The following is a 22236-nucleotide window of genomic DNA, read 5'->3' as shown; positions in this document are numbered from 1 at the left end:
ATATTGTGTTTTTCTGGTATGAAGTTAGTCATCCTGCTGTGGCATGACCTTGCCTAGCTACAATGCCCAAATCTCCGGCAAGCTCTCAATCGACTTATTTGCTGATAAAATGTAACGCTCTCCGCCATGAATTCCCACTCCATCTGGACCACCGTTCATCTTGTTACTGTTTGAGATGGGCGTAGGAGCTAATCTTCATTCTGTGGTGAATACCGCCGGAAATGGCAACTTGGGGCAGCCACATACCGGTCGCGAAAATATTCCACGGAGGCGCTTTTCAAGCCTTTCAAGCCCAGCTGAAAACTGTCTCACAAAGTCTAGGCCTTGAAATTCAGTCGGGATCACCGGTTGTAATGCACAAGCAGCCGGAAAAACCATCGCCTACGACACGTTACTGCAAGGGATGAATGGAAACGCTTATTAGGTAGGTATTATGCTAACATCAACGCTAATGCCTAATGCAAAGAGTCATAAACCGTGATCACAAAAGAAAAGTGCCATTTTCTTCGGCTAAGCCTGATCCATCATCAACTCCCTAAGATACACGCAGCTTTTGCTCGAGAAAGACCCTCCCATCACCAGCCTGTCTTCCGCAAGGGGAATCAGCCGGAGTAGGTCGAGATGGTACTGGTCAAGAGATTCTTGATGTTGTCCAAGACGCTCTTGGCGTCAGCCTGGGAGCCTGAGTCGATGTACTTGAGAAGACCAGTGCTGAAGCCGTCGTATTCGCTGCTGAGAACATGGAGGTATGGCAGGACGGCGAATTTCGAGGCCAGAGTGTTGAGAAGGCCTTCCGATTTGGCCTGTCCAAGATAATCAAGAGCCGTTTTGGCGTGGGGGTATACATCGTCCTCGAGCTTGTTGATAATGGTCGAAGAATCTGAGGCGGAGAATACAGTGTCAAGCTCCTGTACGTCCAACATGGCCTGCCGGTTGGCGGACTGAATGGAGATGGTGTGGGAGATGACAGAGGAGATGTCGGACATTGCTTTGATGATGCCACCAGAGGGGCTTTGAAGAACGTCGGTGAGATTTGTGATGGCCTTGTCCAGGGCGGTCAGGTCCGTGACGATTGTGTCGGCGGTTGGAATGATCTGGGGCAAAGTGCCCATTCCCCCCTGGGGCTCGAAGTCCGTCAGTATCCGAGGAATGACGGCCGCCGAGACTGTGGAGAGTACAGCACAAGAGCCAATAGCGTTGAAGAAATGCATCTTGTCTGAGAGTAGACGCAAGAGATGGCGGTGGTGTTGTTGGTATCTGGAGAAACGGTTTTGGGGAAGATATGAAGCTGAGCGTTGAAGATCTGTCTAACCGGCTGTTGACTGGAGTTGATCGAATGGGTGATTCACCCTCTCTGCAAAGAAGGGACAGAAGGACCGTATTTATCATCGTATGCAGGCGCCGATCAACCCCAAGCCGGCCAGCTTTTCGTCCCGACGACCCCTAATCGTCCGCGGACCTCGAGCAACAAGCCTTTCCGAGACATCGCTTGCCCTCTGCGGTGTCTCACTCAATCACATCTAGCTCATACAGGCTCCTGCCAATCCGCGAGGGTCCGACGTGAGCCACAGGGCTAGAACGGTCATCAGCCTGCGTTGGACGTAAGGTTAATCGCTCGCCCTTACGGGCGCTACGCAAGAGGCGGGCTTGATCCGCAGTCGACAGCCCCGAATCCGGGAGCTACGGTCTGGCTGCATCCGGCCGGTAGTCAAAGGCGGTGCTTATTTTGCGGGGGGTGAAGTGACAGGCGCTAGGACTGATTCGCAAGAGCAGCTGATTACGAAGAGGTGGTCTAGAGCTCTGCGAGGAAAGGGAATCGTTGATCGGAGGGTCAAGATGATGAAGACTTTTTGCATCGGGCTAAGTGGACGTTGAATTGCGTCGGGGAAGGATTGTCTGTTTGCGGTCCGAACTGTTACGGGAAGCCTGCTCGGGTATCGCGATCACCGACTACACGGTGGTAAAAACTAGTGTATTGTGGAATTCAAGCGACGTCAGACTAAAGCTTTTGCGTCACTCTTGTTGTAGAATTTTGCCCGTCATCTTGAATCGTGCCCGGGCCGGAAGTGATCCAGATCGCGGGCCGGCTGACTACATGGGGAAAGTTGAGGAATGTGCTTCACGAACCGGCAACAATGCTATAGGTGTCTTGGATTCTTGTCGTCATTCTTTTTGAGGAGTAAAGACATCTCTCTTACATACACAATGCTATTGCTCTCCGTCTTCCAGTCTCACATTCTCAATTCGGCGAACGATAGGGGCCTGGCCAGTATTTTCCTTTTCAAAGGGGTAGACGCCCTAACAGGCAAGAAATTTGCACCTTTGATTCGGGACTCATACGGGAGATTCCGGCAGGCTTGTTACCTGCGTGAGTCATCATCTCTGTCTGCGGTTGCCCGGGTGCTCCCGTCTTTCTAATCGCTATCAGATTTGACGATCGCGTCCACCTTCCGGCCTGACGACCGGCCGTCCCTCTTTCACCGACGGCATCGGGTCGATTCATTTCGAGAGTTTCGCATCTAGATTCACGTGATTGAGTGAGACAGCTTGATTCAGAAGCATTCCCGAACCTGTCCAGGGACTGATCGGAACGATCCCAGATCAATGATACTTCCAATGCGAGCCAGAATGATTTGTAGACCGATTTTGTCGGCCAGTCCTTTCGAGATCCCAAAGAAGAGTAGGAAAGGAATGCGCCATTAAGTTCCATTCCTGCAGCCTGAAATTATTATCCTCAAAGCAATTCTGCTCCTTGAGCATTGCTGCAGTCGTAGTAGGAAATGAAGTTCGGGATATGGGGTTAAGCCGTAAATGTAATGGCATATACGGAGTACCGAAGAGTATGGTTGATTAGCCGTCCATTCTACGCACATATTCAAGATAAGTTTTAAAAGGTAATGCAAAAAAGCTACGGTAAGTCCGACCTCCACGCGTGCTCTGTGTGCACCGCCTTCACCAACGTGTAGTCTACTAGTCCGTGGTGTGCAGGATGGCGTCGTGGCGTCCGGCCGTAGCTTCTCTATGGACCGGGCCAGAACATCCGTTAGTAAAATCAGATTAAGTGTAAACGTCCAGGAACGATCGGGATGTTAGTGCCTTGATACCTCCAAAATTGGGTTTTGCTGCCTTCATTAGTAACTGGATAGTGGTGAGAATGGCATGACACTATCGTTCTCGCACTTGGCAGAGACCATAGTGTTGAATCGAGGCATCTTTGTTTACCCAGGTTGTCTAGAAACGATTCCCATCGCAGTATGCGGTTAAGTAACCTATGAGACTCAAGTCTCCAAGAGGGTTTGAGCAGAATCTTCGTCTTCCATAGTAACACGAGCAAGGCTGAGCTGATTGATTGAAGCAAAGCAACGATGTTAACGAGGATGGCGGTCTGGGAACACAACAAAAGTTTTGCTCAGGGGGAAACATGATCAATTGAATCCCGTATGAGACATCAGAGACGTTCATATGAAACCATCCATTAATATCTCCGGCAAGCGGCTGTGATTAGTGCACTTCATGTCTGTGGCCTTTCAATCCCGTCAAGAGACTCTGCCAGGAGTATGGTGACCGGGGTTGCTCCCTACCTCTTTCGCTCAAATGCTTCTCAGCTTTTACAATCATGAATGCAATTCTCAGGCGACTGCTTTTTTATACCGATTGCTGTTTGGCAACGATTCTGGTGTTTGGCTGAACGTTTGACGCTTCGGGACTCTCGGACTGCCGGCCATCACGGCTTTGCCGACACACACGTGGTTGCACCCGTGGAGTGCCCCTCTTATCTCGCATTTCTGTGATGCCTCGGGGACTGCATCAGGCAAACGCATCGCCCTTGGCTGCAGTCGGATCTGCAGGCATGCTGTGTCCGCGAAGTGTTGATTGGCCCTCTTGCACAACAACATGGGTATGATCACGCTACAGAAAGGCCCTGCAAGAGTTGAACACCGGGCCAACAGCCCATGTCGCTCCGCCGTCAAGCTCCACCAACACCAACAGGTGTGCCTGCTTGTCGCTTTCCCTACCCCTCTTTCTTCAACGGCGTTCGTGGCAACTTTTGTTTTCTCTGAACCTCTCACTTCCCAGTGGTTTTTTTTTTTTTTTTTTTTTTTTTAGAAGAGCGACTGTTCGCCCGTGCGACTCGAGCTTTGAAGCTATTCAATTGTGTCGATTATCGTACAAGATGTCGCAGCAACCCGAAGAAGTCCCCGAGATCCAGGCCGTAAGTTCGCCGCCATCACCGTGCTTGCTGCAGATTGGCAGTCTCACATTCGCTGACGCGAGGTGCCGAATCATAGGATCCTCAAGTCATTGCTGACCTTGAGTCCGAGGCGGGCTCACTCGACGATGACGGGAGGAACAGGCGAGTCAACTCGAAGCTGGAAATCGGAAGCGAGTTTGGAACTAATTGGTATCCACATAGCCTTCGAGAGTCTACGGCCTCTCTGAGCTCCAGTGTACGCGAGTTTCGTACTATCAAGGGCAGAACCTATCAGACATCCAACACCATTGACTACTGGTGAGTATGACTTCTGCCTCTTGCGAGACTGCCTTTGCAGCCGCAAGATTTCCGAGAGGTTGTGCGCTGTGCTGATCATTCATACTAGGGCGCCGAATGATGATAAGCAGCTGGAGACCTTCGACGTAGTGTATGCTAAATTCGTCACGGCCTGGATTGCTTTGCGCGGCTAATGGTTGAATAGGCATCACTTCACCTTGATGCTCATGGATGACAGACTCTTCTATGCTCCAGTTCCGGTGGAGAAAGGCGACCTGGTAAGTGAACTCGAAGGTGCGGATCGAACCGACGGTTGACTTAATTTCATAGAAAGTTCTCGACGTAGGCACTGGATCGGGTCTTTGGGCCCTGTAAGTCAATTAGTCCAATCCTGCACATCATCAAGGACCTATCTAACGCGCGTAGTGACCTTGCGGACGAATTCCCAGCTATTGAGGTCATTGGGACGGACATTTCAGCCGTACAGCCTAGCTGGGTCCCGCCGAACTGCATCTTCCAGATTGACGACGCCCAACTTGATTGGACTTTCAAGAGGGACCATTTCGATGCAATCCACGCTCGCAATTTGTACGGCGGCATCGACAACTGGCAGCGTTTCTATGACCAAGCATTCACCCACTTGAAGCCTGGCGGCTGGTTCGAGAGCATGGAGTTTGACATCTTGGCTGGCTCTGAGAACCCCGAAGTCGAGAATGACCCGAACCATATTTTTAAGAAGTGGGCAGGTCTCTTTTGGGATGCGGGTGACATCATAGGCCGCAGCTTCCGCCAGGCTCAGTACAAAGGCCCGAACGAGGAGATCATGATGGTAGAGTGCATGAAGGAAGCTGGCTTTGTTGACATTGTGCATAAGAAGTGGAAGGTGCCCATTGGAGGCTGGGCCAAGGACCCATTTCTGAAGCAGGTTGGGCACTACGCTGGCCTCTTCATGGACCAGTCACTTGATGGATGGGCGCTCCAGCCGATTGGTGAGATCCTGGGATGGACGTACGAGGAGATTATGGTCCTCGTTGCGGAGATGCGTATTGCTCTGAGGAGCTCGAAGTCGCTGCCGTACTTCAATTAGTAAGTGCAGTCTTGGGACGTGAAACATGGTTGCGATTGAAGCTGACCAAACAACACAGCCATATGGTGTACGGCCGGAAGCCGGAGAATCCGTCGGTCCCTCCCCCTGCTTCTGACCCGGCACCGGTCCCGACACAAGCCGCAGCTGCGGCATCTCCAGCACCGGCCTCGGCTCAAGCTGAGGCAGCGGCATCTCCGGCACCGGCTCCGACTCAGGGCGAGCCTACGGCATCTCCAGCACCAGCAGCCACATCCCCTGGAAACACGTCGGCCAAGGCTACGTCCCGTACGCCCTAAGGAAGAAGTACGCGTCAAAAGCTCTTGGGGCTTGACATGTAATAAATTAGGAAATCCAGTTTGCTTTCAGACTAATTCCGATGCTCTTTGCCTTGGTTTGCACTGTGCCGTGCCTGTATCAATGTTCAACCTGTCGAAGAGCGTTGTTTAAACATGAATTCACAATGACAGCTCTTGCTTTAAGAATTTGGCCAACGTTCCAAACAAAACAAGATGTGCTTTTGAAGAAATACGATCGAACGCTTGTATCCGGAATTCTGGCAAGGTGTCGAGCCACAAGATTCACTCCATGATGATCACTCCTGGGTTTGCTTATTCCGACAATTCCGCCGCCAAAGTCGTGCTTCCGCCAACAGCTACTGACCAATCACAAGTGCCAATTGAAGCAGCTCTGACACTGCGGTATGTCTCCTATTCTCCGCAGGACTCAAGCCGCTGACATCCGTCTTCCCCGCATCATCCTCCCGCGTACATGCATTCCCGCCGCAAAGGCGCCCCATTCGGCATGGAAAGGCTAGTTGCGGGCTTTCCGCAGTGTACTCGTAAGGGCGTCACCAGGCAACATGCCCTCCGTCGTTTGAGCATGTCTTAGCCAGGAGCAGCTCACATAAGATCAGGTCAGGCACCTCCTGGGCCGCACCCGGGTAGCATCATCCGTCACCAGAATCACATCATCAACAACTGCCCACACCCCTTGACCTCCAAGATGGCTGACCAGCACGACTACACGCTCTACTCCTACTTCCGCTCCTCCTGCTCCGCGCGCCTGCGCATCGCCCTCAACGCCAAAGCCATCCCCTACAAGACCGTCCCGACCAACCTCCTCAAGGACGAACACCTCTCCGCCGCCCACCGCGCGCTGAATCCCTCCGGCACCGTGCCGCTGCTCGTCAACCGCGCTGACGCAGACTTCAAAGTCACACAGTCCGTCGCGGCGCTCGAGTACCTCGAGGAGACGCACCCGGACGCGACGCCGCTGCTGCCGCAAGACGCGAAGCGCCGCGCCGCGGTGCGGAGTTTGGTTAACATCGTCTGCTGCGACATCCAGCCGGTGACCAACATGCGCATCATGCGGCGTGTGAGGGCGCTCGGCGGGAATGCGGAGCAGTGGAACCGCGAGCTGATGGCGGATGGGCTGGCGGCGTATGAGGCTGTTGCGAAGCAGTGGGCGGGCAGGTGTTCCGTGGGGGATGAGATGACGATGGCGGATGTGTGTTTGCTCCCTGCGGTGTGGAATGCGGAGAGGTTTGGGGTGGATTTGAGCGTGTACCCGACGATTGGGAGGGTGGTGGAGGGGCTGAAGGAACATCCGGCAGTGGTGAAGGCGCATTATTTTAATCAGCCTGATACCCCTGATGAGCTGAGGATTAAATAGACATCGCACCCTCTACATTTCGAAGGAGGAAGTACATAGCAATACCGAAAATCAAACGTTCTCAATCAAGCCTGAGATCCCAGTATGATTCGCCCCTATCCAAGTGTCTTTGAACTCACAATTTCATGATATTTCATCTCAATCAATTCTATTCAATTACTTTTCATACCAACGGTAGCTAGAAAAGAGGCAACGCAGCCTCAATCTTACCAGAAACCTCGCCGAACCCGACCAGCGCACCGTCCTGCCCGCTCCAGCCGCGGATGACCAGCGTGTCGCCGTCCTGCAGGAACTTGCGCTCCTCGCCGCCGTTCAGCTTCACGGCCTCCTTACCCCCCTTGGTCTGCTCCAGGATGCTGCCCTCCGTGCCAGACTCGGTGCCCGAGATCGTGCCGGAGCCGAGCAGGTCGCCCGGGCGCAGGTTGCAGCCGGTGATGGTGTGGTGCGCAATCATCTGCGGCCACGACCACAGCAGGTTCTTGGAGTTGGTGCGGCTGATTGTTGTCTTGTTACCGTTGGCGGCTGCGCAAATTACACGTTAGCACACACTATGGGGAAAATTGGTAACTTGAGGGATACTCACTGATCAGATCAACTTCCAACTCAATGCCCAGAAGGTTATCCTTCTTCTTCTCGCGCAGATACGGCTGCAGCTCCGTCTTGTTCTCAATCCCCGCCGTCTTCGTCCCTTCCAGCGCGTCCGCAAGGACCACCCACGGGCTAATACTCGTCCCCATGTTCTTGCTCGTGAACGGGCCCAGCGGCACGTACTCCCACGCCTGGATATCCCGCGCGCTCCAGTCGTTCATCAGCACGTAGCCAAAGATGTGCTGCTCCGCCTCGTCCACGGGCACCGGCTCGCCGAGCCTATTCTCGCGACACAGGAACATGCCCATCTCGAGCTCGAGATCCAGCCGCTCGCAGGGCGCCAGCACGGGCACCTTCGGGTCGGCGGCCGGGTTCTTGAGGATCTGGCCCCACGGCCGGCGGATCGGCGTACCGGAGACGACGACGCTGGAGGCGCGGCCGTGGTACGCGACGGGGAGGTGCATGTAGTTGGGCTGCAGCGCGTTGGCGGGCCCGCGGAAGAGCACGCCGACGTTGTAGGCGTGGTTTTTGCCGGCGTAGAAGTCGGTGTAGTCGCCGATGGCGAGGGGCAGGTGGTTCGTCACCTCGGCGGCGGGGATGAGCGCGCTCTTGCGCATCTCGGCATTGTCCTTGAGGAGGCCGGCGTGCGGCGTGTTCTCGGCCAGGATGGACTGGAGGTATGTGCGGACCTCCTTGTGGACGGGCCTGCCGAGCGCGGCGAAGTCGTTGAGGGTGGGCGAGGAGAAGACGGAGAGGCGCTCTTGGATAGAGGGCAGGGCGTGGAAGCCGCCGGCCTTTGCGAAGGCCTTGAGGTCGAGGGCGTAGTCGCCGATTGCGACCGCGGAGCGGTGCGTCGGGTCTGACTTTGTGGAGATGATGCCGAAGGGGATGTTGGCCAGGGAGAAGTGGCTCTTTGGCGCGACGGTAACCCAGGAGCTCGACATTGTGACGATTGTGTGCGATTGTCTCGTCAATTCCTCTGCTGGGTCGGATTGGTGATGTGAAGGAATTGGCCTTTGAGCTGCGACTCTGAGGAATTGAAGCTTTGAAGCTCTCCGGGTACATGTGAGGTCATCTCTTGTTTTGGAGTGTTGCTGCGGCGCTCAGGTACGGCATTCCGCAATTCCAATTCCGGCGCAAGCCGAGCGGAAAGGCAAGGAAGCCGGGCCGCCGCGGAATGGGGGGAATACTGCGGGGTAGCTCGGCGCCGTGGCGGGGTAGCAACATGAGGAAAAGGCAAAGCCGCAGGTATGCGACACAAGGTCCTTTGATGTCGTTTTTCCGCCGAAAAACGCACCTCTTCACCCACGGATGCTGCTGGGTGTTGCATCTTCGGGAGCTAACGTCTCGGCGCAGACTTGTCCCGTCTTGGTGTTGGACTCGAATGAAATTTCCCGCAGAGCCTCTCAGAAGTAAAGATTCTGGTGAGACTTTGACAACTCCTTGGCTTTGCTGTGGCTGTCAGGCGCGTTTCTGTTGCCGGTCTGACCTGTGTTGACTGGTGTCATGGGCGCGAGGAACTGAGGCTCAATGGGTATGTCGACGACAGGTTGTGGATTGGACATTGGCGTCCGCTCAACCGACGGCTGGGGAAGAGCGAGCTGGTCAGACACGGACGACATCAGCGACTGAGGACTCGCTGCGGGCAAGTCGGTAGCTGCATCGTTACTCTCAGTGGCCTTGGACCGGAACCAGGCTTGGACGTCGGTCGGGGTCTGCAACGGGAGACTCTCCCACTCTTTGACGCGATCGACCTTGTTCTGTCTGGGAGTCCACGCTGCCTGCGACAGCAATGCCGGTGACGATGCGGCATCGTATGCTTGACTGTCCATTGTGCCGGAGAGCACCCTGAACAGAGCAGCCTCAGTCTCGGCTAGGCGAGTCTCGAGTTTGTTCAGGTACCCATTGGGAATTCCTCTGTAACGTTTGATGAGTATTGCGACGATGAGGAAGTAAACGCAGCACCATGGGAAAGCCTTTACGCACCTCTTGCTCTGTTCGGGATACTGACATCTGCCGGGCTCGTGGCTGCATTGGAGGCAAAAGGGCCTGCGGGGATGCGTCAGGGTCTTGGCCAGACAGACAGGGGCCCTCGCTACTCACAGCTTTCGGTCACACTGAGACAGTGTTAGTCAATTGGCAAACCAACAGATATGTTCCCTCAGGTCAGGTGTAAGTGTGTATCATGAGGAACATACTCACTCTTCGCTTCCTTTGGCGACAACTCTCGCAGGCAATGGGGCTCTGGAAAGTGCTGCTATTGCCGGCCTCCCTCTCGCTGCTGTTCCGCGACATAACTCTGTGCAATGAGAATACTGATTGAGTGTCAGGTGCCTGGTCCTACGTACAGTATCTCTCTCTCTCCCTGGTCGATCGAGGATCTACGGCGTAAAAAGATCTAGTTCAAGAACAAAAGTCCATCGCCCGTGCGGACAAAGAAAAGTCCGCAGACGCCCCACTTCCCGGAGACTGCCGTGGCGCCGTCTCCACTTTCGTCCGACGTCGCGCCCCGATGCAGCGCGTCTCGCTCTCGTCTCCTTTCTCACCCACTTTCACAGTCACCACTCCCAGGAAGAAGAATATCTCGTTGTGCATCGATCTAACTAACCCCGGTCTTGGCATCCCGATTTTTTCTCACTTCCCTCTTGCATACCGGACAGACCAGACAACATTCCCTTCTTTCGAACGCCTCGGGACACTGGCCTTCGCCATCTCTCTTACTGATTGCCTCCCTCCACGCATCGCATCATGCTCCGGGTCCCCACCGTCCCTCGTGCCGTCCACTGAAGACGGCTTGTTTCTGGTCCTTACTCCTTGCTTCTCTACTACCTCTACCCCCTTTCTCACCTTGACCTACCCAAACTCTCCGTGCCCATACACCCCTCCCCTCAGGATCGCCCGTCGGCGTCGACTGACCTTCCATCTCCCCGAATGGACGCTGTCGAGTCGCCCAATGCCACCTCCGAGTCTGGGACCCTAAGCCCGGCGCACTTCAACCACTCACGCAAGCGCAAGCACTCGGGCTCGACCGACCGTCCCACACGCGAGTATGGGTTGATGCGCGACACGGGCAAGCATGACACCGCCCGCTTCGTCGGCAGCGGCAGCGGCATTCACTTCATCCGGGGCGTCTACGTCCGCCTCGCCCGCAAGTCCGCCCTCCGCACCTCCTCGTCCTCCCAGGCCAACAACATCAACGACCTCGTCCCTGGCGAGGACGACCAGCTGCAGCGCGAGAGTTCTTCTCGTGATGGCGACGACCTGAGCCTGTGGCGGCCGCACGAGCTGGCTCCCGAGGGTGAGGGTGATGATGCTAACCCTTCGTTTGAGCAGCTCGTCGAGTGGTCCAAGAGCTATTTTGAAGCATGGCATCCGACGCTGCCTTTTCTCAGTGCGCCTGATGTGCTGGGCCTCTTTGAAGAGGTGAGCGCGAATGGTATCGCTGCTCTAGGTCACCTCGAGAGGTCGATTGTCAAGTCGATATTGTCCATCTCGTTGGCTGATAGCAGGCAAAGAGTTCCCTTTGCTCGGCCTGTGCCAAGCTCACTTGTCTTTCGAACAGTCGAAGAGGCAATGTCTGCATCGCAGTTTGCCCTCTACCAGCCAGCATCAATACAGGCCACCCAAGCAGCGCTCGCCATACAACTCTTTCTCGCATCGATGCTGCGGCTCAACTCAGCTTCTCGACTAGGCGGGCTGATTGTCCGCATGGCCTTCCACCTCGGCCTCCACCGCTGTCCCTCACGATACCCCTTCTTCACCAAGGAGGAAGCCCATATGCGTCGAAGGGTGTTTTGGTGCATCTACTGCAACGAAAGATTTCTCTGCCAGGCATTAGGGCTGCCCCTGGACATCAGAGACGACGATGTCGACGTATGCTACCCCGGAGAGGAAAGACACGGAACACCACTCGACGGCGAAGACAACCGCCTGCAGCTCCTCACCTACCTCGTCAAGCACGCCAGAATACGGGGTCTCATTCTCGAGCTGCGGAACAAGTCCATACACACCCGTGACGACACCGCAGACCGCGCCAGCTACGTCCAGGCGGAGCTTGCAAATGGTCCAACGAGATCCACGACGCGGTCGAGGACGAGCCGCACCCGGGCGAGGCCTCTGACGAGAACACGCCGCAGCCCCCGATATCATCGAGCCATCGCGTGTTCTTGCTCCTTCTGAAATACGAGTCCATGATCTCGCTCAACAGGCCGATGATGACGTCGGACCCATCGAGCCCGGCGTACTCTGCGGGACTGCAGAATTGCATCTTTGCGGCAAAGTCAATTTTCATTGCGCTGAAGCGGTATCTGACGCAGCACAAGATGTCAGATGATCCGACGAGCGCGTGTCTCTCTGAGCCGATGTTGCAGCCTTCGTTTACGTGGGCCGTCTGGATCAGCGCGTTCATCCTTATTTATGCGGCGTTTGAGAGGCAACTGCCGCTGTCAAGCGCGTTGAAGTGAGTGGACACGCTTGCGATGAAAGGAAAACTTGCACATACTAAGACAAGTGTTGCAGACACGTCGAATCAGGAAAAGACATCCTCCGCCACATCGCCTCCCGCGACACCTCCTGGCCAGAATACTGCCTCTCCGCCATCGACGAGCTCACAGCAGCCGTCCGCGAACTCTCCGCATCCCACAACCCGCTGCGCAGACAAACCAGCGGCCAACCACACCATCCCCCAAATCACCAGCCGAGATCCAGCGAACCCACGCACGCGACCCGTCCGGGGAGCAGCCCCAGCCGCTCACGACACCCGCGCTCCCAGTCCGTCTCCGGCCAACCGGGCACCTCGAACCTGCGCACGCGCTTCTCCCCGTCGGTGGCAGCATCCTCCGGCCGCCCCGACGACACCATCCCCGCTGCCGCGGACACCATGTCCTGGACGCAGACGCAGAGCGACGGGCTGGAGGACGCGAGCGGCAGGTGGCCCACGCAAGCATCCCCGGCGTCTGGCCCGCCTCTCGCGGCGTGGTCCGCGAGTCCGGGCGCGCAGTCGTTCCAAGCTACCGCACCGCAGGACTCGCCCAACTTTGACAGCCAGCCGTTCTCGCTGGCGCTGGCGGCGACGTCGTTCCCGGCCGTGAATAATGCCGAGACGGGGGCGCCGGGGGAGGGGCAGGAGTCGATGGTGTGGTATGACCAGTTGTTTGCGAATTCGTTTGGGGCGATTGATTATCCGTTTTTGGCGGCGGCGCAGTTCGATCCGTCGGTGGACCCTACATGGTCGTATTTGCGATGAGGTCAAGATTGGGCAGGTTGGGTATATGGCGTTCCGTTGAAAGGGGGTAAAAGGTTGAGTAGATATTTGAATCATATGTCGGGTCAAACTTACCAGGAGTTACGGTCATAATGTAGACTGGAGGGTTAAAGTTGAACAAGAAGCTTCGCAGCAATTTTCGAAAGAAACTAAGTAAATGTGTCTGAAGAGTGAAACGCAGGGTAAAAGTTGACTATCAAGAGGGAAGCATTTCACAGTTCACGAGAAACCGAATCACGGCTCAAGTTAACGTATCGAACCGGCCAGCTTCATTAAACGATTTGTCAAATCTAAGCCCTCCAGACCCATCGATATGTACATCAGCATCCCTCATGCCGATATGCCAACCGTCCCATGGAACCACTCTTTAAGCTCCATGTTCGCCCCAGTAGCTTAATTCTCTCCGCTCCACGTTTCTTTTGATCCAATCAGTAGGCGTACTTGGTCGTGCTCGCGCCCAGCTTCTTGTTCGTCTGCATCAGCCAGAACCGTAGCGCCCATGTCCCCGCAATACACGCGAACGCGAACGCGGCGTTGCTGGCCATGGCCGTCAGGTAGCGCGGACCATCGCTCTTGGGGTAGAGGTAGGCCGTGTATACATAGGAAGCGTTGGCGATGACGTTGACGATGCTGATGCTGACGGACTTCTTCTCGGGGGTGGAGCCGAGGGTGGCAGAGACCCAGCCTAGGATAGGGGCGTTGACGGCGTAGGCGCCTGGAGCTGTGTTAGAGAGGTGTCTTTTGAAAGGGGGATGGGGGACTTACCAGAAGCAAAGAGGAAGCAGGAGACGTAGCGCGCGGCTGTGTTGAGCGTCGCGCAGGAGATAACGAAGCCGACGATGGCGAGGCCCATGCATCCGGTGATATGCCACGTTCTCTCGTTGTACTTGCCGGAGGACAGACCGACCATGTAGCCGAAGAAGCCGGAGACGAGGTAGGGAGGGCACGTCAGCACTAGCGTGATGGTCGAGTTGAAGCCCAGGGAGCCAATAACCGTGGGGAAGAAGTTGTTGAACCCGCAGGCAGACAGATGCATGTTCTGGATGAAAGCCAACAGCCACAGCCTAGGGTCACGAACAGCCTGCTTCAGCCCCGCCATCGCGCCCTTGCTTTCCTCAAGACCGACAGTGTCCCTGAGCATCCTTTCGTGCGCGAGCTGGCGCTCCTCGGGCTTCAGCCATCTTGTTGTGAGCGGGCTGTCCGCCAGCGTGAACATGCCGATGAGCGCGACGCCGAAGGTGAGGCAGCCCTCGATGATGAAGAGCCACTGCCAGCCGCTGAGGCCGTGGTTGCCGTCGACGGTGTTGAAGACAGCCGCGGCGATGAGGCCCGAGAAGGAGGTCGCGAAGATGTTGCCCGTGTAGAGGACCGAGAGGCGCGTGGCGATCTCCTTGCGGGTGTAGAAGATGGAGAGCATGTAGATGGCGCCCGGGTAGAAGGGGGCCTCGGTGACGCCGAGGAAGAAGCGCACAGCGACGAGGCCGGCGTAGTTCTTTGCGAGGGCGGTGCAGGCGGAGACGACGGCCCAGGCCATCATGCAGCAGCCCATGTAGATGGAGGGGCGGATGTGTTGGGAGGACATGAGCATGTTGGAGGGGATCTGCATGAGGAGGTAGCTGGGAAGGCGAAGTTAGTTCTTGTTTTGCGAGAATTAGGGGGAAGAGCATACCCGACGAAGAGGATTGAGATACATGTGTTGTATTGTGAGCCCTCGAGGCCTAAGTCTTCTTCGAGACCGTCGAGACGAGCTTGGGCGATGGCGTTTCGGTCGAGCTGGATGAAATGTCAGTTGATTGTAGACTATTGTTTCGAGTTCGACGCACGTAGTTGAGGAAGTACATGGCCCCTGGATTCAATCACATTAGTCTTGGTCTTTCAACTTGATGCAACAGGTTTTCCTACAGAGAGTTGGCATGATTCTCCAGTCCAGCTTTCTCACCAGGGCAATCTCCTCGGCGCTGGTCTTCTTCACAGCTCCAGAGTAATCACCCCCGGCCTGGATCACACCGCCCTTCTCGTCCTCGCCCGTCACCTCGACGAAGTTGTCATGAGGCTTGGATTCGAGGTCCCCGTGGTGCTTCTCAGACGCCATCTTGGTGATGCAAGTTGGGATGTTGGAGTTCGGGCGAAAGTTTAGACGATCAAAGAAAGGGGGAAGGTTGGTTGGCTGGCGAATCAAGCAGCAGCAAGGGAGGAAAACAAGAGACTGCTTTGGTCCGTGAGTTCAGGAAAGAGAAGATCAGACTGAACAGGAAGCCAGTTGCAGCTCGCTCTTAAGTATGTCTCGATCGGCCAAACTTTTACCAGGGATCTCACCGTTCTCAGTCCGGGGTAACTCCACGGGGTTGTATTCGATCATGCCATGTTTCTGGGAGGGTCAAGCGCTCTTTGGCTCGCTATCGCACTCTGACCAAGTGTTTTCTGGGGTCTCTTCGCGTCCCAACAATGAGACCATTACCCTGGCTCCCCCGGACCCAGATTAGCTCCAGCGGACAAAGACAGCACCGGGGCATTTGGGGTAACTTTGCGGGGAATGCGGGGGACGGGTCTGGTTCACAGGTCTGTTCGTGCATTCTCCATGAGGGGTAGTGCTACGCTAGGAGCATATGTTCGTTGAGATTGGTCTGGCTGAGGTTGGTTGACGGGTCCATCGCGTTATGAACCCGGTTGGATGGGTGTGTGGAGACTTGCCCGGATCCAGAGGCGTGGGCCTGACTTACCCCGGATAGCTAAATTGGCTACTAAGTTAGACTTGAGCGTGGGGTTTTGTTGATCCTAGGTCGTGAGAACGTGGCCTGGACGTATCAAACGGTGGGTAATGGGTGAAGAATCTGGGGTAAAACATGCTGTCGGGTCGGTTGAGGTCTGTGAGTTGGTCTAGCAGCTGTCAACTGATCTTTGAAAGCTGCTGGGTCACCGGAGCTATGTAACATGGTGATCTGGATTTCACTGGGAATGTAGGGCACGGATACAAAGTAAGGGAGCAAAATAGTGGCTTCATAAGTTCATAGTCTACGCTTTCTCAACGCGCAGAACTGTTCTATTAGAGTCTAGAATAACACGAATATGAGCCTTCTTCTCTTCCGTGAAGAACGACTCCTGCGTCAGTCTGTCTAGGTACAACTCATAAGCGGGCATGTAGCCCTGCACAAAACGGATGACCTGCGCGTCCGTCATTCCCGCACCTTTCTTCTCCCGCAGCGCCCTCTCCTGGTCCAGCCGCCAGTGATACACATTCACCAGCTGGTCTGTGCTAAGGTGGAGGAAAGTGTCGAAGCGCCAGGAGCCCATGAAGGCCTCGCAGTACCTTTCCAGGTTCTTGTTGATGAGCAGGAGGTGCTCCAGGCTGTGGCCCGCCAGCGTTGTCGTTGACAGCTGCGCTTCGCCATCGGAGGAAGTGCTGTTTGAGGAGGCTGCCTTGGCCTTGTTCCACTTCTCCTCGACCTGCTCAGCCGACAGAGGCTGGAAGCCAAGACACCAGCCCTCGAAGATGAGGACCTCCAGAGGCGGGCTCCGCGGCACGATGTCCCACTCTGCGACAGGCACGCGGCCGCCCTCGCCGCTGAAGAGGCTCTTGTCGAACGCAGGCCACTTGATGCCCTCTTCGCTGCTGCTGGATGCCTGGCAGACGTCGTCGAAGAAGCGCTGCGCGAGCGCTTCGTCGTGTGTACCCGGCTGTCCGCGGGTGCGGAGGAGCCCATTCCCCGGGTTGGACTCGCGCAGGGCGACGAGCTGGTCGTGGTCGTGGTAGAGGTCGTCCAGTGAGAGCGTCCGCGTGTTGACGCCGTGCTTGGCGTTGAGGGTCTGCGTCAGAGCCGCTGCCCATGTCGACTTGCCACTTCCTTGGAGCCCCGACAAGCCAAGAATGAACGGGGTTGAGGAGCCCGCCTGGTGAGCCTTCACGGCCGGCAGGATGTGCTGCAGCACGGAATCAACGGCGGATGCGTCGATCATGACTTTGCTGACCTTAACCCACCTCAAGAGGCAGGATGGAGGGGGAAGATGAGATAAGAGAGGTTCCGCCCAAGAGCCCCGACAGATGTTCCACGCGGGAGAGCGGAATGCGGCTGTTATTATCTTTTGGAGAAAGATTTCGAAATTCGACCGCCGCTGAAACTAATCGAGAACCAGAATAGCTGCATGAAGGTACTTGCTGCGGCCGCCGGTGTTGGGTGAGTTGAGTCGTGAAGAGAAATAACTCAATGCCGTCTCGAAGGATCACACGAGTGAGTGCGGGGTGGTCTTGGTCCGCGGGGTAAGAAAAGACCGCGGATATTTACAACACCGCTCCCCGGACCCCAGATCGCCGCCTCCACCACACACACATCTGCCAACTCCACAATCTCCCGATGTTGGCGGCATCAATCCCGAAGATGTTTCGCGTTCACGCTGAAGATCTAGCCGTTGTCGGCGAAGCTCGACCGATTACAAAAGAAGACACCATCACGACGTGTCTCCAACTCCCATTGCTTTCTCCAATACAGCCTCATATACCTTGACCCCTCTCCCCCAGTCGTCTGAGAACTCAAGTTGAGCTGCGAGACAAATCCCCTCACTTCAATCCCTCAACACCACATCACTGAGCTTTCAGTTTTCTCTCCAAACTCCCTCACAAAACCGCCACAATGTCGCCCAGCGCGCTTCCCGCCAAGAAGTCCTACAGCATCGCCTCCATGGGGGCTGATGGCATCGGCCCGGAGGTCATCGACGCCGGCGTGGAGGTCCTCAAGGCCCTCTCCGAGACCCTAGGCACCTTCGACCTCGACTTCACCGACTACGACTGGAGCTCCGAGACCTACAAGAAGACGGGCAAGTACATCCCCGACGGCGGCCTCGACCAGCTCAAGAAGCACGACGCCATCCTCTTCGGCGCCGTCGGTGCCCCCGGTAAGTAGCCCCATGTTCCCCAGCCTCCGCGATTATCCCCCGGACTAACCGATCGGCAGACGTCCCTGACCACATCTCCCTCTGGGGTCTCCGCCTGGCCATCTGCCAGCCCTTCCAGCAGTACGCCAACGTCCGCCCCACGCGCGTCCTTCGCGGCACCCAGTCCCCCCTCCGCAACTGCGCCGAGGGCGACCTGGACTGGGTCATCATCCGCGAGAACAGCGAGGGTGAGTACGCCGGCCAGGGCGGCCGCTCCCACCGCGGCCTCCCCTGGGAGACTGCCACCGAGACGGCCATCTTCACCCGCCACGGCGTTGAGCGCATCGTCCGCTTTGCCTTCGAGACTGCCCAGAGCCGTCCTCGCAAACTCCTTACCTTCGTCACCAAGAGCAACGCCCAGCGCAATGGTATGGTTCTCTGGGACGAGGTCGTTTACGACGTCGCCAAGGACTTCCCCGACGTCACCCTCGACAAGATGCTGGTTGATGCCATGACCACGAGGATGGTTCTCAACCCCAAGAGCTTGGACACCATCGTCGCGACCAACCTTGTAAGTCTCACATACCTCTACCCCTAGCTCTAGATCATCAAGCTAACACATCGCGAAGCACGCCGACATCCTCTCCGACCTGGCCGCCGCCCTTGCCGGCTCCATCGGCATCGCGCCCACCTCCAACCTGGACCCCACCCGCAAGAACCCCTCCATGTTCGAGCCCATCCACGGCTCCGCCTTCGACATCACCGGCAAGGGCGTCGCCAACCCCGTTGCCACCTTCTGGACCGCCGCCGAGATGCTCGCCTGGCTCGGCGAGAAGGATGCCGCCGACAAGCTGATGGAGGTTGTCGAGAGCGTCACCGGCAAGGGCATCGTGACTGCTGACCTTGGCGGCAAGGCAACGACGAAAGAGGTCACTGCCGCTGTCGTGGCGGAGATCAAGGAGAAGCTCGTGAAGAAGGCTTAAGGGGAGTAAGAGAGAAATGGGTATGAATATAGAATTACGACTGTGCATGAGGAGCATCTCGACATGTCTGAGGGATACCGCGGAGGATGGATAGAACGAGCGTTGGTGTATAGATACATGAATGACAAACACAGTAAAAGTCACAAGCATGATTTTTCATTGGCCAATATTATAGTATTATTTGCCATGTTGTTTGCTCGGTGCTTGTCCGTCTGACGAGGCGAAACGCCGACGGTCTTCCCGTATTCGACTCAGAGCTTGTCTTACTGGAGTACAAGGTATGCAGCTAGATAATATTAGTGCCCGAAATAAGGCTCGGCGGTGAATCTGGATGGTGGATGGGCCGATTGTTAGAGCTGGAAGTGTCGTGACACCGTAAGCTTCAAAGCCCTCGGTCGCTACTCGTCTGACATGAGCCCATATAAATCCTTATCCTGGCCACACTCCAATTCCCAATGCTCGCACATGCGTTTTTTTTCTCTCCCCAAGCCAGATACGCGCACACGCGGGGATACCTAAGCTCTCAAATACTCACACAGACTGACTCAGAAAGCTACAGTACAAGTCATGCCCAAGTCAACCAAATACGATCCGTTTGTGACAACACTCACGGTTCCCCAGGAAAGATTTGAGCGCACCTTGGTGTACACTTTGTCTCCTCAAACAGCAACATTCACGCCACCAGTTTCCTGCTCGGTAGTGCCTCGGTCGATCAGATGTACGAGCAGGCCAGAAAATATAACTTCAAACGAAATATGCTATGGGGATATGAACGTCGGTGAGACGACTACCAGTCTACCAACGGAGTGCTTTCCGGCAAGCTATGATAGAATTTGGAGACCTTGGGGCGGCACTTTCAGTCAGTAGATTGACCCAAGGTTACATCTATTAGCAACCTGCTAACCCTACTGCCTGATCAGGCGATCTACCCAACTTGGCATATCCAGGCACTGCTTGCATAAGCGGCTGGACTTCAGCTTGCAATACCAACATTCACTTAGAGAGTGCCCAGTTTGTCTCTCAAACATGGTGCTGCCCCCCTGATGGATGGGCATGCTTGACGGTCGGCGGAGATGACGTTCCTTATCGGGATTGTGTGAGTTACATCAGTACACCAACCGATGTCTGGGTCAACGTATATACCACAAGTGGAACCACAGAGGTGAAGGTGGCCACGGCTTGGCGAAAAGTCTTTCTCACCGATCTTCCCCGTTCTGGCCCGATCAAGATCAAGCATCCCCCATTCCCACTGTACGGAGACAGTCCATCTAATGACAAAGACAATGGTGAGGGAGGATTGGCGACAGGAGCCATTGCTGGGATCGCAGTCGGAATCGTTGTCGTTGTCCTCATTCTGATAGGGATCACGATATTTGTCTGCTTGCGAAAGAGGAAGGAAAGGCGCCTCGCTCAAAGTCAGGTTACTGCTGTTGAAGTAGATGCATACCACAAGGGGCTGGGCTATGACACTAAGCAGGAGCTTCCTGGTCATGGCTCGGAATCACGAGAACTTCAGCCAATATCGCCGCCGCCGGTAGAATTATCTTCGCAGACAAAACCTTCAGAAGTGGAAGGACAACCTCCTGTAGAGCTGGCATCATGATTGAATTGGGTTAGATCTGGGATGATGTAATGGTGTTCCGTTTTTTGTTTGTTTATTCTTAGATTTTGGAAAACCCACCACTTCGATCTTGGCATCGTCGTTTCAATGGGTGTCATCTCCGCAGTCTTGTTTAGCTTTCAATGGTAGCTTCCTCAGGATAGAACCAAGTTAGGTCTTATCTGCTCAGCAAACCAATCTTAGATTAGATTAACTATCTCCTTCTTCCTTAGTCTTAAGTTTCTTCCACTCCATGAAAAGCCCGGCTGCACCGGCCATTGCAGCAGATGCCACAGCCACGTACAGGGACGTAGTTGAGGCGTCCCGATAAGCTTGCGCAACGAACGGTAGAAGCTGCGGGTCAATATGTGAAGGGTTGATATTTGACGCTCCCAGGTCGGTGATTTTGGTAACATTTCCGGGTTGGAGCTGCGATCCCAGATGGCTGGTCAGTGTGTTCATGAAGACCGATTGGGCGATGGGTGCCCCTAGCACAACGCCCAAGCTTTGCGAGAAACCATTCAAGCCATTTGCAATCGGTATATCTGCCTCGCAAAGGACGTTCCGTAAGGCAGTGAGCGGAACCTGACCGCCGAAACCGAGACCAATACTGGTCAAAACTTCGTACCCTATGATTTGTCCAGCGTTGCTACCGGTGGTGAGGGTCGACAGGAGTCCGCTGCCAAGAGAGAACACCGCTCCACCTAGCACCAGCATTGGAACGTAGTGCTTCGTGTACGTAATCAACGCTCCTGAAGCGATGGTTGCCAGCGTCTCTGGTCCCCCCAGCGCGAGCATGTATAATCCAGCTATGCTCGGAGACAGGCCTTTGGCAGCCTGTAGGTAGAACGGCATGTAGTACGCCAAGACAGTGACAGCCAGATACGTACATGTCGTTGCGATACAGCCCAGTCCGACAGTTCGCTGCGTGACGATACGAAGAGGCACAAGAGCTCTGTGTGCAATTTGAAATTAGCGGGTGTAGGTATGACTCTCTTGAATAGACGCGATGAATGGTTGGGCTTAAGGTCCACGAGGAAGGATGACAGCCACGTCTGACTCACTTGTCTTTCTGCTTGATTTGCAGTAATAAAAATAGAGAAAACAATATCCCAAACCCGATCAAACATCCAAGGACGTTTCTGTTGGTCCACGGCAAGAGATTGCCACCCCACTGAAGGCCCAAAACTAGGCAGATCATGGAGCTCAATATTAAAATGCTACCGGTAGGATCCAGCCTCATTAGCTTGTCTCTGAGTGGAACTTTGGTAGAAGGTCTGTGAGGCTCTGGGAAAGTCATCCAAACCAAGACCATACTAATAGCAGACAATGCTGCCATTGGATTGCGATCAGCATATAACCAAAAATTAGACAGGATTCCGTCGAATACGTACGCAGGTTGAGCCAAAAGCCGAATCGCCAAGTCAGAACGCTTTCCGTGAAAGCACCTCCGAGTACTGGGCCTGCGAGGGCCGCTGTCATCATCATGGAGCCCATCAGCGAGATCATCAAAGGCATCTTCGCTTTCGAAACGATGTAACCGCCGATATTTAGAGCACCTGAGGCCACGCCACTGGACCCTAGACCTTGAACGCCTCGGCCGATAATCAAGGTCATAGAATTTGGTGAAACAGCGCAAATGGTGGAACCTAGTATAACATTACTATCTAAACGAGCGATAAAATGGCC

At 55.3% G+C, this 22236-nt stretch overlaps 12 protein-coding genes across 12 annotated transcripts; 6 read left to right on the top strand and 6 right to left on the bottom strand.

The window, feature by feature from the left end:
- Positions 1-602: 602 nt before the first annotated feature.
- On the bottom strand, positions 603-1211 carry CGCA056_v006083 (uncharacterized protein; the record flags this gene model as incomplete). The annotated part of the gene is made up of 1 exon (XM_037321334.1): positions 603-1211. One exon carries the CDS (start codon positions 1209-1211, stop codon positions 603-605), a length of 609 nt encoding a protein of 202 aa, XP_037179145.1.
- A 994-nt stretch (positions 1212-2205) lies between these two features.
- CGCA056_v006082 (uncharacterized protein) lies at positions 2206-2523 on the top strand (the record flags this gene model as incomplete). The annotated part of the gene is made up of 2 exons (XM_037321333.1): positions 2206-2368; positions 2429-2523. The coding sequence occupies 2 exons, from the start codon at positions 2206-2208 to the stop codon at positions 2521-2523; spliced, it is 258 nt and encodes an 85-aa protein (XP_037179146.1).
- Positions 2524-4174: 1651 nt separating this feature from the next.
- On the top strand, positions 4175-5872 carry CGCA056_v006081 (Secondary metabolism regulator LAE1; the record flags this gene model as incomplete). Its single annotated transcript, XM_037321332.1, has 7 exons — positions 4175-4213; positions 4290-4510; positions 4599-4640; positions 4695-4767; positions 4820-4860; positions 4916-5575; positions 5635-5872. The coding sequence occupies 7 exons, from the start codon at positions 4175-4177 to the stop codon at positions 5870-5872; spliced, it is 1314 nt and encodes a 437-aa protein (XP_037179143.1).
- Positions 5873-6578: 706 nt separating this feature from the next.
- maiA-1 (Maleylacetoacetate isomerase) lies at positions 6579-7247 on the top strand (the record flags this gene model as incomplete). The annotated part of the gene is made up of 1 exon (XM_037321331.1): positions 6579-7247. The coding sequence occupies one exon, from the start codon at positions 6579-6581 to the stop codon at positions 7245-7247; it is 669 nt and encodes a 222-aa protein (XP_037179144.1).
- Positions 7248-7425: 178 nt separating this feature from the next.
- Positions 7426-8779, bottom strand: fahA-0 (Fumarylacetoacetase; the record flags this gene model as incomplete). Its single annotated transcript, XM_037321330.1, has 2 exons — positions 7426-7769; positions 7831-8779. 2 exons carry the CDS (start codon positions 8777-8779, stop codon positions 7426-7428), a joined length of 1293 nt encoding a protein of 430 aa, XP_037178745.1.
- Positions 8780-9241: 462 nt separating this feature from the next.
- Positions 9242-10130, bottom strand: DEP6 (Depudecin biosynthesis cluster-specific transcription activator DEP6; the record flags this gene model as incomplete). Its single annotated transcript, XM_037321329.1, has 4 exons — positions 9242-9752; positions 9822-9884; positions 9939-9952; positions 10038-10130. The coding sequence occupies 4 exons, from the start codon at positions 10128-10130 to the stop codon at positions 9242-9244; spliced, it is 681 nt and encodes a 226-aa protein (XP_037178744.1).
- Positions 10131-10766: 636 nt separating this feature from the next.
- Positions 10767-13080, top strand: CGCA056_v006077 (putative transcriptional regulatory protein; the record flags this gene model as incomplete). The annotated part of the gene is made up of 3 exons (XM_037321328.1): positions 10767-11847; positions 11883-12294; positions 12354-13080. The coding sequence occupies 3 exons, from the start codon at positions 10767-10769 to the stop codon at positions 13078-13080; spliced, it is 2220 nt and encodes a 739-aa protein (XP_037178816.1).
- A 446-nt stretch (positions 13081-13526) lies between these two features.
- hxnP-2 (Major facilitator-type transporter hxnP) lies at positions 13527-15190 on the bottom strand (the record flags this gene model as incomplete). The annotated part of the gene is made up of 5 exons (XM_037321327.1): positions 13527-13813; positions 13864-14714; positions 14768-14871; positions 14922-14944; positions 15001-15190. 5 exons carry the CDS (start codon positions 15188-15190, stop codon positions 13527-13529), a joined length of 1455 nt encoding a protein of 484 aa, XP_037180373.1.
- Positions 15191-16110: 920 nt separating this feature from the next.
- On the bottom strand, positions 16111-17052 carry mug58 (putative kinase mug58; the record flags this gene model as incomplete). The annotated part of the gene is made up of 1 exon (XM_037321326.1): positions 16111-17052. One exon carries the CDS (start codon positions 17050-17052, stop codon positions 16111-16113), a length of 942 nt encoding a protein of 313 aa, XP_037178741.1.
- A 671-nt stretch (positions 17053-17723) lies between these two features.
- ttuC' (putative tartrate dehydrogenase/decarboxylase TtuC') lies at positions 17724-18947 on the top strand (the record flags this gene model as incomplete). The annotated part of the gene is made up of 3 exons (XM_037321325.1): positions 17724-17985; positions 18045-18535; positions 18594-18947. 3 exons carry the CDS (start codon positions 17724-17726, stop codon positions 18945-18947), a joined length of 1107 nt encoding a protein of 368 aa, XP_037178740.1.
- A 567-nt stretch (positions 18948-19514) lies between these two features.
- On the top strand, positions 19515-20550 carry CGCA056_v006073 (uncharacterized protein; the record flags this gene model as incomplete). Its single annotated transcript, XM_037321324.1, has 2 exons — positions 19515-19806; positions 19868-20550. The coding sequence occupies 2 exons, from the start codon at positions 19515-19517 to the stop codon at positions 20548-20550; spliced, it is 975 nt and encodes a 324-aa protein (XP_037178739.1).
- Positions 20551-20757: 207 nt separating this feature from the next.
- On the bottom strand, positions 20758-21402 carry roqT-4 (Efflux pump roqT; the record flags this gene model as incomplete). Its single annotated transcript, XM_037321323.1, has 1 exon — positions 20758-21402. The coding sequence occupies one exon, from the start codon at positions 21400-21402 to the stop codon at positions 20758-20760; it is 645 nt and encodes a 214-aa protein (XP_037180372.1).
- Positions 21403-22236: the final 834 nt, after the last annotated feature.

This window comes from Colletotrichum aenigma, assembly GCF_013390185.1.
Source record: "Colletotrichum aenigma strain Cg56 chromosome Unknown KSG_Cg56_contig04, whole genome shotgun sequence".
Lineage (NCBI taxonomy): Eukaryota > Fungi > Ascomycota > Sordariomycetes > Glomerellales > Glomerellaceae > Colletotrichum > Colletotrichum aenigma.
This window is presented reverse-complemented; position numbering and strand designations above follow the sequence as displayed.